The sequence below is a fragment of the Onychostruthus taczanowskii genome, unplaced genomic scaffold (genome assembly GCF_017590055.1).
Source record: "Onychostruthus taczanowskii isolate IOZ18803 unplaced genomic scaffold, ASM1759005v1 scaffold256, whole genome shotgun sequence".
NCBI lineage: Eukaryota > Metazoa > Chordata > Aves > Passeriformes > Passeridae > Onychostruthus > Onychostruthus taczanowskii.
The window spans coordinates 110,687-131,012 of record NW_024499862.1 but is presented as its reverse complement, the minus strand read 5'-3'; the positions used below and the strand labels follow the sequence as shown (position 1 = coordinate 131,012).

At 43.5% G+C, this 20,326-nt stretch overlaps 1 protein-coding gene across 1 annotated transcript in view; it reads left to right on the top strand.

The window, feature by feature from the left end:
• Positions 1-19,268, top strand: part of CPNE1 (copine 1) — a 39,209-nt gene extending 19,941 nt beyond the window's left edge. The window contains 21 exon segments of the mRNA XM_041407161.1: positions 97-225; positions 691-764; positions 766-800; positions 803-855; positions 1,592-1,666; positions 1,879-1,950; positions 2,591-2,674; positions 3,127-3,168; positions 3,170-3,217; positions 8,487-8,585; positions 9,589-9,615; positions 9,617-9,676; positions 9,758-9,817; positions 10,256-10,350; positions 10,352-10,375; positions 10,988-11,041; positions 11,121-11,171; positions 15,352-15,389; positions 15,392-15,486; positions 17,156-17,392; positions 18,128-19,268. Coding sequence (XP_041263095.1) covers positions 97-225; positions 691-764; positions 766-800; positions 803-855; positions 1,592-1,666; positions 1,879-1,950; positions 2,591-2,674; positions 3,127-3,168; positions 3,170-3,217; positions 8,487-8,585; positions 9,589-9,615; positions 9,617-9,676; positions 9,758-9,817; positions 10,256-10,350; positions 10,352-10,375; positions 10,988-11,041; positions 11,121-11,171; positions 15,352-15,389; positions 15,392-15,486; positions 17,156-17,392; positions 18,128-18,244 — 1,569 coding nt within the window. The 3' untranslated portion in view covers positions 18,245-19,268.
• The last annotated feature ends 1,058 nt before the right edge of the window (positions 19,269-20,326 follow it).

The following is a 20,326-nucleotide window of genomic DNA, read 5'->3' as shown; positions in this document are numbered from 1 at the left end:
GCCCCGCCCCGCCCCGCCCGCGCGTGCCTCCGCTCCGCCGCACCGGGGGCGCGCGGGGTCCGGGCCGGGCCGTCTGACGCTGTGCTCTGCCCGCAGATGGCCTCGTGCGTGTCCCGGCTGGAGCTGTCCGTGGCCTGCCGGAGCCTCCTCGACGGGGACCTGAGCTCCAGGTCGGACTCCCTCTGCGTCCTGCCGCAGGACGCGGGCGATGGCCGCTGGGCTGAGGTAAGAGCGGCCCGTGGCCGCGCGCTGCCGGTGGGTGTAAACACGCCGAATCTCCCCTTTTCCATCCCGTAGGTTTTCCTGGCAGGTGTATGACATACTTAATTCAGATTTACGATTGGTGAGCAGTCCCATTGCCCACACTCGAACATTTAGTGTTTTCTTGAATTGCTGACTTGTTTGCTCAGAGTTGTCTGTAAGGATGGATGTGACTTGCCCTAGAGCACACACTCCAGAATACATTGTTTCAGCAGTCTTTTCCCCTTAGTTTTCAGACTTTTCCCATACAATAGTGTTTTTCAATGCCGTTTCCTTTCTTGGTGAGCCCAATTTGTCACTGAGCATGAGGCGTGGTCTGGGGTGTGTAACCTTGCTGGTGCCTGTGTCCACCTGGTGCAGGTAAAAAGCTCTGTGGGAGAATATGGGCTTCTTAGTCATTGTCAGCACTTTGCTCCTATGTTTGTGCAGCTGGATCTCACAGAAAAGGTCAAGAACTGCCAAGACCTTGAATTCTGCAACAAACTGGTTGTGGACTACTACTACGCTGAAATTCGGCGTGTATGATATTGATAACAAGTCTTTGATTTAAATGATGACGACTACCTGGGAAGAATTGAGTGCACGCTGGGACAGGTACGTGTAGACGTGTTAAGTGATGTACAAAACAGCAGCGAGAGTTGGCTTCGTTATGAAAAATGAAGTGAAAATCTGCGTTGTCAAAGGCTTCAACATATTCAGGTTTGAAAACACTGTTAAACATGTTCATTTGTGTTACCATTGAACGTGGTTAAAAAAAAATCATGTCGACCACAAACCAAAAGTTAGAAATACATGTATTTTGTAATTAATTGCTTAACTTAGGAGGCACTTAGCACTAAAGGTAGTCTAGGAGTAAGGAACCATGGTGCTTGGAGGGGTCTCATGGAATTTCCTTTGCAAAAGTGACCATCAGGTGGTAAATCAGGGGGAAATAAGGCTGCTTGAGATTCTGTGTTCATTTCCTGAGAAGGGGTTTATATAGCTGTGTAGGAGAAGAAAAGTAGGATTCATATTATTAAAGAAAGTCTCAATAAATTAACTAGTATTTTAAGTTTTAGTAGCTTTTTGGCTGCTTGTGATGACAATGCCTCTTGTGTCTAAGAGGTAGCAAAAATAGGAAGCTAAAGTTAAGTTTGGGGCACTGTTTCCTGGATAGTGTGAGAATATAATTTTCAGACTGTTCAGGAGCACAAACTGATGGCTGTCACTGTTGGAAACACATTTAAATATTTTTAGAACTTTTTTGAGAGTTTGAAAACTTTGCACCTGAAGAGTAATTCTTTCCTCTTTGTCTAACATGACATTTTTATTATCTGTCTTCTAACCTTAGGTTATGTCCAGCTCAGTGTTCACCTGACTGCTGGAATTGAAGCAGGAAAAGCCAGCAGGAAAGGGCACTATTAAGGTAGATAAGTTTTTTGTTTAAAAAAACACTCTCATTATGTTGTCTGGGATAAAGTGGCTTTTCTGGTTTCTTGTCAGTGTATCTTCAAATGCTACATATATCACAGGAGAACGATATTTAAAAGAAATTACCGTTTCTTTCGTGGACAAAATATAAGCAAAACTCTGTGATTTATTGTTTACATTTTTCCCCCCTAAATTTCCATGGCAGAGATTTCAGCAGAGGAGATTAAGGATACCAGGGTTGTGTACCTGGAAATTGAAGCCCAAAACTTGGACAAAAAGGTATTGATTTTTTAAAAAATTATCTTGCATGCTTCTCTAGTAATTACATTTTGTGCCTTTTGGCCAGGAATCTCTGTGTTTGCAGACATTAAGCTAAGCCAGTAATTCGTTTGTGAGCAAAAGCTTGCTGTGTTTTGTGTTATTTACAGTGGAGTAAGTTGGAGATACAATTACATGTTGAAGTCCACAGTGTCAAACTAGAAACTCAACTGCCAGGTTTAGGTTTTAAGTTATTATTTTGCCTTTGGAATATTCTCTATATGAATACAAATCACTTATATAATTGTCTCAAGTGCACTGATATTTCTGTATTTTTGTTAAAGAAGAAAAGGTGGAAATTTAGGTGTTCTGCTCAATGTTATTTTAAGCCAAAGAACAATACAGTGATTTAGTCACCTAACTCTCAGTTAGCAAAATGATGTGATTTATAGGGACAAAAGTGGTTTGAGGAGATGATCTTGGAATTGGAGCTGATAAATGCTGATGACTTACAGAGTGCAGCAGTTTTAAAAAGGGAAAGAAAATTAATGCATAGTTTGTTTGACTTTGTTCTTTTTTGAAGTATTGCCTGCTATTTAGTTAATTCTTTACTCCATTTGGTAAAATATAGAGGAGGCTGCTTCTGGGTTTTTGTGTGCAGGATTTCTTAGGTAAATTGGATCCATTTCTGGAGTTTGACAAGCAGAGCAATGCTGGAGCATGGCAGCTCGTGTACAGAGCAGAGGTAGAATTTCCACACAATGTTTTCCTTGAGTTGATCAGACAATTTATTCTTACACAAAGTGAGAGTCCCACTCCTGGTCATGCTTTACACCAGATTTGCAGAGAAAATATGCTATAATAAGGTATTCTGCTCACTGTGGCTGCAGCAAATTTTTTATTTGCTGCCTAGTGACTGGATGGAGCTACCTGAGTAAGGAGTCTGACCACGGACAGCGAGAGAGAAGTGGATCTCTCTTTTCCTTCTCAATGGTATTGAGCTTGGCTCTAAAATTTAACTTCACTGGGAGCATCAGGCTTTTATTTCTTGCAGAGCTGTTGCTTGGCCATTGATACGTGCCAGGATTGAACTGGTTGAGGCTGTTCTTAACTTGCCATGAAGAGCCCTCATGTCATCATTCCTATTGAGTTGCATGCTGTATTCCTCGTGTGACATTATGCTGTCATGTTTTTAAGGTCATCAAGAACAAGTTAAATCCATGCTGGTGGAAGTTCAGTTGTTCCCTTACAAATTTTCTGTGGTAGAGATTTGAATAAACCTATCAAGGTACAGCCTTTAGAAATTCTGTTTGTTGTTCCAAGTCATCAATTTTCTGTTGATGCTAACTATGAGTTATCAGGTTGTCTAGTCATATTTAAGTTATTAGATTGCCTTTCTAGAATTGTAGTGTGGCAGATAAGTGATTATATGTCTGTTTTAAAATATGATGAGTTGTCAAATTGAGAAGTCAGGAAATGCAGAAGTGACACAATTTCCAATGATTAATCATAAGAAGAATTGTAACTGTTTTTTTTTTCAGTATTCTTTCCAGGGTTTCAAGTTGAGCTTTGGTGGTGGTGTCTTGTTTGGTTGGGTGATTGGTTGTTTTGGGTTTTTTTCATTGTGGCTTTCTAGCACTGTTTCTAAGTTAACTGAGAAACTTGCAGATACTGGACAAACTTAAGTGCCTTGTGATTATAACACAGAGAGGACTTCGAGGTATCTGTCAGATTTATCCACTCAAGAGACATTAAGGTTTTCCCAACTCTTTTTCTATCTGTTACAAGTAGAAATTTAGTTTGAGTCAGAATTGCATTCCCCTGTGGTCTTGCAAATGATAACTAATTCTCTGTGGCTCTGCCTTGTGGAGGTGTAGAACAGCTACATCTTTAACATGTTTCTACAAAAGAAAATCTGATAGCAACTTAATGTGTTAATTTTTCTTCTAAGCAATGCATTGATGATTTAAAGGCATTTAAATCCATAGATTGTTCTGTGTAAGTATAATTTCTCTCTACTTTTCTAACACCTAAATGCTTTACATTTGCAGAATTTTACTTCTTCATCCTCTCTCTGAAGAAATCTCATGCTGAAAGCTTAATATGTAAGATTTAGCAAAATGCATGCATGCTGATGTTGTTCTTTGTGCAGTATGGTAGTTCCTAATTATTACTGAGATTATTAACCTGGAAGTAGATGTTCAGGTGTACTGTAGCAGGAACCTCAGAACAGCAGGCTGGAACAGCAGAGGTGAGCAGACCCCGGGTGGCAAACAAAGTGTAGCAAAAAACCCGAAGCTCTGGCAGGAGCAATGGGGGTCCCGCAGTGGCAGCCGGGCTCCCACAAGCAGCAGGAAGGTGCTCCCTCCAGAGGGGGAGAGGGGTCCTGGGTTTCCCCTGAGGCACCCAAGCACTTGATGGGGGTCTCTCCCAGTGAGGTTGTTTGTTGAAAAGGTCCCAATTCAAAGGCTGCTCTTATGAGCAGAGGCTCTCCTAGGGTAAGGAGAAGCAGTGAAGGACCAAACTCCGCAGTGGTAAAAAGCATTTGGGCAGCAGCAGTCCAGCACCAAAACCACAACCATGACCTCTGATCCCAAGAGTGAGACTGCGAGAGGGCTGAGTTCAGGCCCTGGCCCCCAGCTAAGTCTTGGTATCTCTGCACTTCGCAAGAGAAAATCTCCCCCAGCTACCAAGCTCACTCCCCAGCTAAGAGACTGCAGCCGACTGCAATTCCCTGAGAAAGAAAAAAAAAGGAAAAATCCAAACATCCAACAGGTGTGCTGGGCTTGTTGGTAGGTGGCAGTGTTCTGAGAGGTGTTTGTGAACTCTTATTGGTGGGGAATCAACTGTCTTAGGTCAGAAAGAAGTCATCTTCGTTCAAAAGTGTGCAGGAAGGATATAGAGGAGGTGACTTAAGAGGTGCGTATGGTAATTTGTTAGAACTGACATGACATGGTTTACACATGCTGTTTTGTCGGGCTATATTTGCTATAGCCCAAAAATATTTGTGTTGTTATTTTGTGTTGTTTGTTTTTTAGAAGCTTTTTATGTTTTGGAATCCACTTCAGAAGCATCTACTTCTTCAAAAGGATAATTTTTTTCTGTTAGTTCATTTAAGCCAAAATTCTTGATGCATGGGCAAATAATCTGTGAAATTTCCCAATGCAGCTGTGAAAAAGGATTAAACTGTTCATATCCTTAAGATGCTGGGGAAGTTAATCAGGGGAGTCTAGACTGACAGGCAGGAGTTTCACTAACAACACTGAAATATGCAATATTGCACAACTGTTTTATTTTTAATTTGGAATTTGTTCCTCGAAACCTCTTGTTTGAGGCTTCCAAAAATTTACCTAGTGGTGAAACCTTTGGGCAGCATACAGCATTTTGGTGTATCCCCTAAACAACAACTTTGCCAGCTGTGTATGAGGATTACATGCTGAATATGTGTGTGAACACAAATCTTTTGATCAAATGCTACCTAGCATGGCAATTCTTTTTTCATTGTGATTCAGAGTGATGTTCCCCTTGTTCTGTGTTAAGAACAGCTCATATTTGTGACACAGCCTAATCTTTGTGACAGTTTGTGAAAAATAAGTGAAAGCAGCGGCTCAACCCCATAGTTGCTTAAATGGAAATAAGAAATGTAGCAAATAGAAGTAGCAAAATAGAAATTTGTATGTGTTGGTATTCACGGGTTTCATGGCATATGCACAAAGGTAAAATAATTTTCTGTGGATTTTGAAAGTTCCTCCTGTGTTGTGGTGTGTTTTTTTGTTTTATTAGTAGGTTTATTGTTTGATTTGTAATTTGGTGGTTTCCTTATGCTGTTTTCCTTTTTGTTCTTGTCTTTTCCCAGAACTTTCATCACTTTTCCTGTTATTAGATGCTAGTTTCTATTTCTCCAAACTCTTATTAGTTTACAGAAAATGTTTTCCTCCCTTGAAAATTTGTATTGGTTTATACATTGTATTCCCCGCCTGGTTTTTACTCCCGATTCTCCTGATTTGTTAAAGATTGTACCCTCCCCTGAGACCTGCCCCCCCATATAAGTCACTGTCTGCTCTCAGTTCAGGGTGCCGGGACACAGAAGAGGGAAGTTTTACCATCAAATAAAGTCACCCCAGGACCGATGTGCTGCTCTGTGTTTTACGCTGCGCCGTCACTGTAGCTGGGATTCAGCTGGGCTCCAGGGGGATCTGCTGCCCACCCCTCTTGCCATCAGCTAGCCGGGAGGAGCGGCACTCCTGTAGATGAAAGGGGCCTTTTCCTTGCTGACTTTATTCCATGGCTTGTAATGAGTATTGGAGAGTTCATTTGCGAAGAAACAATAAATAACTCAATACAGTGTCCTGCAGTATTGGAGGGTTTTGTTTGCAGCAACAACACTTTGGGCTGCCTGCCCAAGAGAATCTTGTTCAGTCTTAGAAAAAAACCCTTGTAAAAAGAGGTTTGTTTTAAGCCATACGATGTTGTGAACTAATAACTGAACTGGTCCTTGGCATGGCTATGAGGGGAGTGGGAGCAGGAAGGAGGGGAGAGGAGGTGTCTGGAGATGGCAGTGGCTGGATTCCCTGAAGCTCTCCAGGTGTACTGGCATAAAGGAGACCCTTCACTGGGAGTCAGCACCCTGGCTTGTGCACGAGAGAATGCCTCCCTGGCATGATCCAGTCACTTTTGGGTGATGTGCAAACATCAGAATTGTTGGGAGAAGCCGAGTAAAGTTCAGGCAGGAGGGGTGGGAATTGCTTCATGGTGGAGTGTTTAGATGGGAAGAGCAGATGGGGTGAGAAGGGGGAACAGTCTCTGTGGTGTCTTTTGCCATTAAGATACTGAAGGATGCCATGGTGCTTCCCATTTAGGTGATCACATTAAGCCATAATTCACCTGGCTGTTTGTATGGGTTTTCCATTGATACCAGTGGAAGACCCCCAGTAGATCTGAATAGTCCTTTAAAGAACCCTGTGTCAAATTCAGATATCTAGGCATTGAATTTGACATCCTTTTCAGAGTGTTACTCATGGGTTCATCTTGTTTCCATTGTCCTTAGAAGGATGTCACTGTGGTTTATACTGGAGTAACATCAACTTGTTGATTTCTAAAGGCAGATCTCATAAAGAGAATTCCTGAGTCTGTGTGGCATGTGAGCTTCAGAGGAGGAGGCAGCTGCTTACAGCTGTCCCTTAGTTGACTGCTTCTGGAATTATTGGTTTTTTACCAATATTGCCGAATGGGACGTGCCTTGGCCTGTCTGGCCCCTGCTGCTGAACCACAGAGCAGCACCTGTGGTGTTTCTCCCCAGAGATGCTCTGGCTAGCTGTGGGTCACAGCTGGGCATGTTGGGGCAAACCCAGGCATGCCCGAGCTCCGATGGTTGCAGGCTGGAGCTTACTAGTAGAAGAGGGTCACTCCTCAGGCCTCCCTGTGCTGGAGAAGCTTTTAAGGTGACGGTGAAGGAATGAGTCAGTCCTGAAGGAGGGTTTAATCCAGAGGTTTTGTTCTGGGCCGCGTGGCCCCTGAATGTAGCAACAGCTCCAGCAGGACTCCTCGCTGCGTGGTGTGCCCGTCCCTTTACCCAGGGGAGAGGGGCAGGGGAGGGAACACAGGGAGCACCAACCAGGTATGGGGGGAGGGGGTCTCAGGTGAGAAGGACACCTGGATGGGCCAATGGCCCCCCAGGGCGTAGAGAGCATCCTTTGAATCACTTGACGCCCTTCTGGAATTTCTGGGTTGATGGACAGTATTCAGCAGAGGTCAGGGAGGGGGAAAGGAGAGGTGGTTGACACACTTGGGGGAAAACCGCGGTAACTGAGGCAAGCCATGACATCACACCACAACATGGAGTTACTTGTGTTTTGCCGTTGAACATGTTAGAAATGCTCCTCACTGGTGATTTTATGGAGAGTTATGATACCATGTTGCTGTAAACCAGTTATTAGTATATTTTTATTTGTATATGCATTGCTGTTTTGCATTATCTAGTTCTGAAGCCTTCATTCTGACATAAAAACTACTGTTTATTAATAAACTGTTTATAATTTGGTTGGTATAAGATGCAGAAAGAGACAGACTTACTGTTCCACGGAAATTAGAATTTCCTTGTAAATTGATACTATTGTTGGACAGAAGAAAAGAGCATAGCTTATATAACAAAGTTTTAATTGCTTGTTCCCATTACCCCAGTTGCATATCTTGTCCTGAATGACCTCACATTCACACATTTGGACTGTGAAATGTTGAGGGGGTTTAACGTTTCTTTTAAATATCTATTTATTTAATCTCTTACATTTAAACCAGGGAAAGAATTTTTTTTTTACATTTTCACCATGCATACTTAAATGGGTGAGGAAGTGAACATGCTCCTCTCTTGAGATTCACTCTGGCTGTGTGTCTGCTCCTTGGTTTCAGTTAGTGATGTGGTCAACATCCCCAGTCCTGATGGCATGGGGCAGTTCACCAGCATGGATGCAGAGCTGTCATACAGTAGATGGGGCAGTGAGCTGTGGCCAGTCTCCCTAATGCAGGACACCTGCCCATTGCCTGCTTCCTCCTCCCTTCAGGTGCAGCGTGCAGATCATGACAGTGATGGCTCACATGACTTGATAGGCACTTTGAAAATGACCCTGGTGCACATGCAGACAACTGATGCTGGCCCTCTGGTGAGCTTCCTCAACCCCTACTAACTTAGTCCAGATTTCAGGCTTTCAAACCCTTTCTAATATTTCTAATATTTGACCCCAGACATGCACTTTTAGCTCTTGCCTCCGAACATGCGTATTTTTCAATTACTAAGCCAACATTTAAAAATAATAAAAACTGGTGTGGGAATTATATTTCTTTGTTTTCTTTGGGTTCTGTTACCATTCCTATTTCTAAAAATATCCTTGAGCCTGTTATCTGCTGGCTCTGTTGTCTGCTGAGCTACTTTTCCCAGCAGTTCAGCTTGCTTTGGCCTCTGCTGAGTCAAGTGAAAACAGAAGTGCTTGTTGGCGCTGTAACAGATGAGTCCAGAAGCACAGCTTGTCTCATAATGTGTGTGCTGGAGCTGGTCACCCTCCTGAGCACTCTGGTCACCTTGCCAGCTAACAGCTAGCAGCAGTCCTTCCAAGGGGCACTTGTCTTGTTCATCCGGTCTAGAGTAAGTTGAGTCACATGCTGATCGTGCTGGTTTTGGTTTGTTTGCAGTGAAAACCTGACATCTCGTTCTCCTGGAGATTGAGATTCACCTGAATTGAGGCAGCTGTATTTGCACACAGGACGTAGCCCAGGACTACTCCAGTTGCCAGCCAGCTTGATTTGGCATAATACAAAATAATACAAAAGTGGGTGGAAAGTTCTTGCCTTTTTTCTAGCCCTTGTGAATTCAGAACCAATGCAAATGGATCCAAGCAGGGAAGCACTGCCACTGGGAATCTATGGCCCAGGCTTTTTTAGCCTCTCCACCCTGAGAGTTTTGCTTCCTCTGTCTAGTGCTGGTGGCAAAAGCACCAGTTTAGCTTGTCAGATAGCGGCCAAAGTAGTTGCAGACCTTTCAAAATTAAGTTTCTTAATTCTGCTGGGTAACTCTGAAATTGGTGGATGTGTGGCACTGTCTGTTTCAGTAATTTGCTCTCCTGTAAAGGCACATATTTTAGAACTTGCTTCTGTGTTTGCTTTCTGTAGGTGGAATATGAATGCATTCATCCTGAGAAAAAAACAAAAGAAAAACAACTACAAAAATTCTGGCATTATTAGGATAAAATCCTGCAAGGTAGGAAGATTTTTGTTGGTTTTTTTTTCTATTTTCTGATCGCAGTGAAATGAATAGGTGTTACAATATCTGTTCCTCTAGATTGAGACAGAATATTCATTTCTGCACTATGTGATGGGAGGCTGCCAGATTAATTTTATGGTGAGTTGTTCCCCACTGCTTGTATTGGTAGACGACAGGACAAAAGCAGTGAGGTTGTGTTCAGTACTTTTATTGGCAGCATGAGTGACTGCAAATGCAGTATGAATTTGCAGTGATGAAGTCTGCAAAACACTAAAGGATACTGTATTTTTGCTTTTTGTGATCAAGTAGCACTTCAACGGAACTAGGGCTTCTTAAACTTCTTTTGAGAAATTGGTTTCAGTGGAAAGGATTGCTATGGCTTGGAAATCCCTGTACCCAGGCGGGAAAAGGGGTGCAGGCTTGTGTGCATGTCCCTGTGTAGGGTTGCTGTGTGCATGGGAGAAAAGAAACTGTGTGGGCCTGAGCTAACCCCCTGTTTCTGGATATATAGTTTGTTCTTCTCATTTGTTTGTGCTGACATATCAGTGATTTGCTGCCATCATGTTGCCTGATCAGGTGGGTGTAGCCTTCACTGCCTCCAGTGGAGATCCCAAGTCACCAGATTCTTTTCACTACATCAGCCCAGATGGGATAAATGAGTACCTGATTGCCAAGTGTAGTCCACAATTATGATATGTGTAATGATCTTTACCGATCTAGTCACCATGTCAAAAATGTGACTAGAACAGCTTGTTCTAGCCCTGCACTGCTTTAATGATTGAGGGGCTGCCTTTCTTTGGGAGATCCCTTTAGGAGCTACTACTGTTTCCTCTTTCTTCTGTCAGTGCCAGGGAGGGCAATGGCAGCCCTTCATAATTTGGCGTATTTGCTTGGCTTGTCCCTTCTGAGTCCCTTGATGCTTCAGCTGGGCACTGATCCCTTGTTGCAGATGATGCATTGCAAACATGAATGTCCTATTTGGTTCAATGGGAATGGACATTGGGAGACATGGGAGCAGACATGTTTGTCTGCTTTGTCCTGTAGCCAGGCTGGGACTGGTGTGGCTTTTCTCTTGCTACTTTGAAATCTCCTGAGAGTCCTGTGGGGTGCTGCGCTGAGAGAAATTATCTAACTCTCAAGCCCAAGCCTGAAACCATTGGATACCTGGTGCTAGGCCATGGGCAGCTAGATGATGTACCAATTCCTTATGGCAGGAATTCTGCCTTGGTCTCCAGCTACTTTTGGTGAATAAAACTGAAGGCTGACAAATTGCTCTTTCTCATTTTTGTTGTTTTCCTTTCTTTCCAGCAACAGACTGTTTCCTGCATTTGGGTTTGGAACTCAGGTTCCTCCTAGCTGGCAGGTAGGGCATTCACAATGCTGGGCCCTTGCTCTGTCCACGTCTACATTCCCTAACTGTTTGTAATGTCCCATTTCCTGTGGTATCTCATGAGTTTGCTTTGAACTTCAACCTCAGCAACCCTATTGCCAAGATGAGAACACCTCTTTATTAATAATGTCAGTGAGGAAGATGTTTGAAGTGCTGTGTTTATTTCACAACTGGTGGAAATCAAATGCAGCACCAGGACATTGGGCAAATATAGCTTTACTCTCACTTTGATGCTGACAAAAGCAGATGTGTGTTGATGCAGCCAAACTCCATAACCTTCAGTGAAGGGGTCTAGATTTAATTGATTGTCAATCTGTACTAAAATTTTTGTTGCTTAAAATTGATTACTTCTGCTGGGTTACAGGTGCCAGTGGATTCAGCTCAGCCCTGTGCCTGTGCTTGTTAACATTCTAGAGCCACCATCTGCTGAGGATGTTGGAAACCAGGGTTTCTCCATGAGCAATGTGGATATGTTTGACTGCTCTCTTTTCAGGTGTGTCTTTAAAACTTGCTTTTTTTAATAGCCATCTTCTTCAGAGGAGGTTGTTTCAGGTTATATTTGGTTTGTATGGCAACATTTTGGCAGTGGGGGCTACAGGGGTGGTTTCTCTGACAAGCTGCCAGAGTCTTGGCTGGTATCTAATGGAGCCAATGCCAGCCAGCTCCAAGACAGACTCATCACTTGCAAAGACCAAGCCCATCAGTGATGGTGGGATAACAGATTTAAGAAGGGGAAAAAAAAAAAACCCTGTGTGACAGCAATCAGAGGGAAAGAGTGAGAATATATTAGAGGATCAATACTAGAGACACCAAGGCTGGTAAGTAAGAAGTAGGAGGAAGTGTTCCAAGCACTCCAGCAGAGATTCCCTTGCAGGCTGTGGTGAAGACCATGGTGAGACAGCTGTGCTTCTGTAGCCCACGGAGTCCATGGGGGAGGAAATACCCACCTCCAGCCCATGGACACCCTTCCCTGGAGCAGCATGTTCCTGGATGAATGCATCTTGTGGGAGGGACCTACATGGGCAGTTCATGAAGATCTGCAGCTTGTGGGAAGGACTCATATGGGAGAAGTTTATTGAGGATTGTTTCCTGTGGAAGTGACCTTTTGCTGGAGAAGGGGGAGGAGTGAGGAGAGACTTTCCTCTGGGTGAGGAAGGAGCAGCAGAGATGACATGTGAACTGACCACAGCCCCCATTTGCTGTGCCACTGGGGGAGGAGGAGAGCAAGAATTCGAGAATGAATTTGAGCCTCAGAAGAGGGGAGATGAGGGGAAGATGTTTTCAAGATTTAGTTTTTACTTTTCTTTATCCTATTCTGATTTGATTAGCAGCAAATTCAACTTATTTCCCCATGTTTGCGTATGACAGTGGGTGCTGAGCAATCTCTCTGTCTTTATCTTGACCCATGAGCCTTGTATTTTCTCTCCCTTGTCCACCTGAAGAGTGGGGTGATAAATGGATTTGATGGGCATCTCATATCCAGCCAGGGTCACCCCAACACACTGCTGTATTTAAGGGCAGCTCTCAATGCTAGATCATGACCTTTAAGGGCTGAGATCTCTCAGCATGATGTCACACAGAATTGTTCTTGAACAAGCATTTTGCATGTAGTTTTTTTCTCTGGTCTTAGGCCAGCAAAAAGTGGAATTAAAAATTCAGTGCTAAAATCCAAGCATTTCTTCTCAGTTCAGCCTTGTCTGCCTCACTGGGATCTGGGTCTGTGGCCTTTTAGGGTCCTTGTGCAGCAGTTTTGAGTGGTACCGTGCTAAAAGCTGATGATGGACAATGTAAACAGTGACACATGAAACTGCATTGATACAAGCCAGGGATAGGCCAATTTAGATGGATCCATAGAAGAGTATGTACCATCTAAAATAGGACTCTTAAAAAAAATTTGTTTGGTTAACCTGAAAAAAGCTTTTTGCATTAAGAAACCCATTAGAGATTACCATTTCTGTTACAGAAATGGTTGACTCTTCAATCAGGGATTGTTTTCTAACTTCTGCACAAAGAAAATGAAAAGTTAGTGTTCCCCAGAGCTTCTGAGCTTGTCTAATTAGAACATAACCAATTAAACAAGGTAAATTGACACGGTAGAAGGGAAGAGTAAACACATTCTTCAGCATATCTTTGCTAGGTTATTTTTCCTGCAACTTCATAGAATCATAGATTGGTTTGAATTGGAAAGGATATTAAAGATCATCTAGTTTCAAACGCCTGCCATGGGCAGGGAGACCTTTCGCTATTCCAGGGTTGCTCAGAGTTCTATCCAGCCTGGCCTTGAACACTTCCAAGCGAGGGGCAGCCACAACTACTCTGGTCAACTTGTCACTGTGCAAGGCCACGGGGTTGGTCAGGGAGGACTTGCCCTTGGTGAAGCCATCTATGGGTCCCATAGACTTAAGTACATTCAGATACCTCAGGTGATCACACACCTGATCTTTATTTACAGTGGGAGGGACTTTGCTCCTCCAGTCCTCATCCTGCTGTCTATCCACTCAAGAGGTGTGGAAAGAGAGTTTGTCATTGAAGACTGAGGCAAAAAAGCTATCGGGTACCTCAGCCGCCTCATCTGCTGTTAGTACTTTTCCAGCATTGTTGATCAGGGGCTAACACCTTTGACTTTTCTTTTCTGGTTAATGGGCCTGTAGAAGCCCTTCCTTTTACTCTTTGCCTACTTTGTCAGGTTCATTTCCAGCTCCACCTTGGCCACCCCTACACAACTGAACTTTATACTCTTCCTGGGTGACCTGTCTTAGCTTCAACTGTCTATGCATTTGTTTCTTTCCCTTTGTGGGAAAGAAACGTTTGACCAGCAGTTCCCTACTCAGCTGTACTGGTCTCTTGCCTTCCTTGCCTGATTTCTTTCTCCTGGGGATTGCTAGCTCTTGTGTTGTATGGAAGGCTTCCTTAAAAATCTGCCAAGCTTCTGTTCTTCTCCCTTGTCCCCAAGGGCAGTATCCTAGAGGATCCCATTGACTGTCTCCCTGAAGAGCTGGAAGTCTGCTTTCCTAACCTTTGGGGGCCTAATTTTACTCTTACCTGACCCATATTTCTCAGGACTGCCAATGTCACCAGTGCATGATCACTGCAGTGCAGGTTGCCTCTGATCTTGATGTTCCCAATTAGCAGCCTTGTGTGGGTGACCAACAGATCCAGTAATGCATCCTCTCTAGCAGGGCTGTTGATTACCAGGGTCAAGAAGTTATCTTCCATGCATTCCTGGAGTCTCCTGGATTGCCTACAGCTCACTGTCCTACTTTCCCAGCAGACATCAGGACAGTTGAAGTCCCCCAGCAGGACAAGAGCCTCCCGTAGCTGGAGCAGAAAGGTTTCATCAACAGGCTCCCCTTGATCAGGCAGCCTGTAGTGGACCCCAACCATGAAGTTCCCTTTGTTGCCTTGGTCACTAATTTTTTACCCACAGGCTTTCTATCTGATTTTTACCTGCATGGCTGCTCTTCACACTGAGTCTACCTCTTGGTATAGAGGGCAACTCCTCCACCTCTTCTCACTGACTTACTACTGTTCCTTCCTGACAGCCTGTAGCCATCAATAGCTGTACTCTAGTGACAGGATTCCCATGGGTGTCCCACCAAGTTTCAATAAGGGCACAAAGTTGTAGCTTTCTAGGAGCACCAATGGCTTCCAGGTCCTCCTGTGTGTTGCTTGTGCTCTTTGCTTTGGTGTAAAGCACTCAGCTGGGCTGTTGACTGTATCGCCTTCCTGGAGGAACATTCATCATTCCTTTGAGATAATTTTCTGCTGTTTCCCTTGTGCCTTTTATTACCATAGGAGACCTTGGCTTGTCTCTGTAAGTGTGCAAGTGTGTTCCAGTGATACTCACACACTTAAAAGTTAGCAGGGTATAGATGCACTTTAGCTGGGCTTTTGATTTCGCCCCCAATGCTGACATGTCAGCCATAGGCTCATGTCTGTCAAGTCTGGTCTTACTGCCTTCCCCCTTCAAACCTAGTTTGAAGCTTTTTCAATCAGCCCTGCCAGCTCAAAAGCTAAAATCCTGAACTTCCTGATGTTAAAGGCACAAAGACTGATGCTAAGAATTATAGAATGGGGAAGAAATGTGCAAATCCAGTCTCTGCAGCTGTCCACTGTTTTCATCTCTGTGCTTCCTGAATTTCCTGTTATGCTGCTGCTTATTTTCCCTTCAGGAGTTCACAGCTGTGTCAGTTGTCTTCTGGCTGTGCTGTTTAGTAATGCTTATAAAATAATGACTGGAGGAATTGTGGGCTCTTGTGGCAGCTTTCCTTCCTTGTGTTGTAGGGATCCCAGGAACAGTGGATGCCTACTGCCAGATTCTGCGCAGATCTGACTCTACAGGCCAACCAACTTGTCTCCTATTATAAACCACGTGGCAAGGTTTGCAGCACACTTGCTGCAACAAGGAACTGCTGCAGTAAGTGCAAGTCTTAATTGTGGATCTGCTTTGGGTTGATGTTTCTGTTTTCCATGTTGATGGTTGAATAGAATGGAATAGTAAATTGATGTTATCTTCCTTCCTTCAAATTGCAAGTTTGGTCTTCTGTTGTCAGCCTACAGAGAGCACGTCAATGCTCTCTTGGTACATACTGATATGAATCTACACTGGATAGACACATTAGTTTCATTGCTCAAGTGATATTTATTTCTCTCCCAGTTTGCTGGCACTGTACTTACTGTTGATTGTACAGCTGTGTTGGGTGTTCAACCAGTTGTACTGAGGCAGCAGTTGCCTTGCTCTAATCTCTCTTACCAGGCTCTGTCACCTGTAGAGCATGCACATAGAATAGAGTTTTGTGCTGAACAATTTTGCTGTCAAGAATATTGAGAAAAAACCTCTAATAGGTTTTGACTATCTGTCCCACTATAGTGGCATGGAGTCTGAGAACTCTTCCTTGTGCTGATTGCAGGGCATCTGTGCTTCTTTATGGTCATGGGCTCATTTGTGTGCTGCTGTGGCCATGAATGCTTTTAAAATTTTACTTCATGTCTTTAAAACTTGATTTATTTTACTTAAGAATGAAGGACCTGGAGGTACTGATAGATTTTAGCTGATTTCATTCTGACAGACCAATCAGAAAGAATTTTGACGTATACTGTGCTACTTGTTTTATCACCTAGCTGTGTCAGTATTTTTGGTGCTACTTAATGTTTGTATGTATATCAAATACATTCCCCATGCTGTGAGGCACTTGGGCTAAGGAGATCCATTTCTTGCATTTCTGAGGGTATTTTTTAACTTTCCTAGCACTTTGGGGAAATCTTCCTAATTCTCATAGTGTGTTAAATATCTCTATTTTTTCCTTCAGATTTAAACCTAACTATTTAAATGAAGAAACAGCAATTGGGTACAGCAATTTGTGTTAACTGTGTGCTTTGGAATTGGAAATTCAGTTTTCTCTTATTTTCATTGTGTTTGCCTCCTTTAAAATCTGTAAATAGCGGCTATAAAACAGCAGTTGCTCATTTCAGAACGAGGTACTAAACTTCAGCTTCTGGAAAATGATAGAAATTTTAAACACTTTACCACACTAAGCCATTGGTTTGAGGTACTCCTTTCCTTCTGGAAAAGCCATTCTTCCCTTCATGTTACCTCTAGAACGTCTCACTGCTGTGTTTTGAGAGTTCTAATAGTTCTAATGCTTCTAATTAGACACACCTGAATTAAATTATTGATAAAAAAAGAACCAAGGCATTTTGAGTTATACTGCAGGGATATTAAATATCTCTAGCCTTTCTGAACGCCAGTCAATGAAACAGCACCTATCAGTGAATTTTGTATGCAGCTATGTTTATTTAGTAGTACTTTTTGTCTCTAGTAATTTTTGCCAGTTGATGTAATTGTTCTTTATAAATTGAACTTAATCCTTTCTCTTTTTTCTAATACAGAGAATATTGGAAGTGCACAATGAAAATCATTAGCCATAGGAAAAAATGCGAATGAACATAAGTTTCTTTAATGTTCTGGTTTTATCTCATGCACAGCAACATTTGATTTCTTTCTTAGCATAAGGGAGTGCTCTGCCTTCAGTTATGTGAGCTCTGGTTTTGAAATACCTAACTGTATGCTTTCTCATGTTTTTCAGCAATACTTTATCTTGCTGATCATCACAGATGGAGAGATCACTGATCTAGAACAAACTAGGCGAGCTATTGTTGATGCCTCCAAGCCGCCCATGTCCATTATCAGTGTTGGTGTTCGTGAAGCCAGTTTTAAAGCAATGGAGTTCCTTGATGGAGACAGCGATGTTCTGAAATATGTGACAGGAGAGCCAGCTGCACGGGACATTGTCCATTTTGTGCCTTTCCAACAGTTCAAAAATGTATGGGTTTTTTTTATTTCAGAAGAGTCCCATTGCCAGGATGTGTGCATCCTAAAAATGGCCATGGTCTTGACAAGGCAGCAAGCTTGCATGCTCAGAGGGCATGCCTGTGCTGCTTGTTCCCAGTGAGAGCTGAGATACTGGCTTCTGCCTTCAAAGCTGTGTCTTGCTGTCTTGCCATTCTTGAGAGCCTTCAATGTATAACTGATTTTGCATACTGTCTCTTGGCTATTGCAGGATTAAAGGGGATGTTCTCTGTCCTGGGATACAAACATTTAGGCAAAGAACTGAGATCATACTGTCAGTCTCTGGTGTTGAGGCCCATGAGTGATTGAAGTTGAGGTCAGTCTTCCCTGCTGTTAAAAGCAGTCCAGTCACTCACCAGCTCCCACTTCCACTGTTGGCATTGGTGTTCATGCATTTTGCATGGTCAGTTGGCTTGAGTGATTCAAATGAAAACCCAAAATGAGAGATCTTGCTAGTGGCTGGGGCAGATTTTCACTCAGACTGGGGGCACATAAAGGCTATGTGAGTCTGAGGTTGAGGTGAGAACAAGCGGTTTTCATGAGCAGCGCTCACTGAGACTGACTGGATGTGCTCCTGAAGCTGTAGCAAGCAATTCTAAAACAGAATGAGCAAGGCAGGTGTTCCAAATTCTCTAAGAGAGTATTTCACTAGGCTACCAGATCTGTTCTTTGTGGTGTTTCTGGTTTATTCTCCCCATTCTCTTTTCAGGCTCCCCAGGAAGCACTTTCCCAGATGGTTCTGGCTGAAGTGCCCAAGCAGCTAGTGTAATACTATGAATGGCAGGTGTGGTCCCCTCTGAAATTGCCAGAAATCGAGGTGATGTAGATTCAGGCTAGCCCTGGCTACCTGTATCACTGGGGTGAAGGAGAGCTGCCTGCAGCCACACTCTCCCTTGCACACTGTGGATGCTCAGTGCCTTGAGATTGCACCAGTCACACCACTTCTTTCACCTGCTTGCGCTGAGTCTTTGATCTTTCAAAGATTTCTACTGGAAGAAATGTAAATAAAAAAAACCCCTCCAAGTGCTGGAAGTTTTTGTCACAGAATGATTGATCTTGTTGGTTTTCTACCTTGCAACAGCGACACTTTGTGACACATCACCACACATAGTTGCTTGACGCAGCCCATCTGCTGCTCACTATCAGGGTGGGCCTCTGAACTGAGCTGCTCTAGTGCTGAGCCTGGTGGTAGAAGTGCTGCACCTGTGTTTGCTGTAATGACACTTACCATGTGCTCCTTGATAGGTGTCTTTTATCAAGCTGCATTTGAAATGGATGTGACCAAAGACTGTTGGTTGGATGCCTGAGGTAGTTCCTGTTATCCTCATCAAGTGCCAGTATATTTTTTTTATGTTTCAGTGACCATACCTTTCTGTGTTCATTTAATCACATTTTTCTATTAGCAAAATTTCTTTCTGTGATGACCTGCTTGAAGCCATTGTTGTAGTTCAAGAGCACTGCACTTTGCTTATTTATGGGGGTTGAATGAGAATTAGTCATTAATTAATGGATTGGGGTGAGATTAATGAGTCACATTAATGTGACTTTAAAAATCCTGCAGTTGGAAACACTGAAATGAAGATGCTTTGAGTGAATTCTTTATATCATACAAGTTACAAAATGAAGAAGTAACTTAGCTGTGGAACTCCAAGGAGGTGCCACCTCAGTAGTGTGAAGTGTGCATTACGTGATCTGGGGACTGTAAAACAGGCACATGATAGCAAAGCACAAATGTTTTGAGGAAGATGGTTCATTTCCAATTAGAAATAAAGAAACTTGGGCTTGTCATTGCACTACAAGTATCAACACTTTCAGTTACATAAATAAATATTCTGCTTTGACTTAGATAACATGTCTGGACTCTTATTTCCTTCCTGGACTTTTCCCTTTGTTTTCCAGCAATGTGGATGGTGGTGTTTCAGTATCTGAGTGAGCCTAGGTTCAGTGAGATCCAAAAAAAAAGCAGAACCAGTTGCCCATCACTGTTAATTTTGTTCTCCTTTAATCACTAAGACTGCTGAATCCCACAGCCCTTTCCTGCAGCAAGATAAGATGTTCCTTTACTGTGAAGTTGCAAAAGAATTTGTGTGTTCTACCCGATAAACCAGAAGATGGTGAGAATACATTGGCAGACTGCATCTGTGATCCAGGCCCTGAAACTTCAGTTACAAGCATGAGTGGAGGCAGAATTTGGGGTTGAATTCACAGAATTCCCAGGATGACATCTTCAAGATCATTGAGTCCAACCCATGCTCTAACACCTCAACTAAACCATGGCACCAAGTGCCACATCCAGTCTTTTTTTAAACACATCCAGGGATGGTGACCACCACATCCCCGGGCAGCCATTCCAGTGCTTTATCGCTCTTTCTGTAAAAAACTTTTTCCTAATATCCAACCTATATTTCCCTTGGTGCAGCTTAAAACTGTGTCCTCTGGTTCTATCATTTGTTGCATGGAGAAAGAGACCGACCCCCACCTGGCTAGAACCACCTTTCAGGAAGTTGTAGACAGTGATAAGGTCACCCCCGAGTCTCCTTTTCTCCAGGCTGAACGCCCCCAGCTCCCTCAGTCATTCCTCACAGGGTTTGTGTTCCAAGCCCCTCTCCAGCCTCGTTACCCCCTCTGGACATGCTTGAGTGTCTCAATGTCCTTCCCAAACTGAGGAGCCAAGACTGGACACAGCACTTAAGGGGTGGCCTCACCAGTGCTGAGTATAGGTACAGGATGACCTCCCTGCTCCTGCTGGCCACACCATTCCTGATCCAGGCCAGGATGCCGTTGGCCTTGGCCACCAGGGCACACTGCTGGCTCATGTTCAGCCGGCTGTCGAGCAGTACCCCCAGGTCCCTTTCCACCTGGGCACTGTGCAGCCACACCGTCCCCAGCCTATGGCATTGCAGGGGGT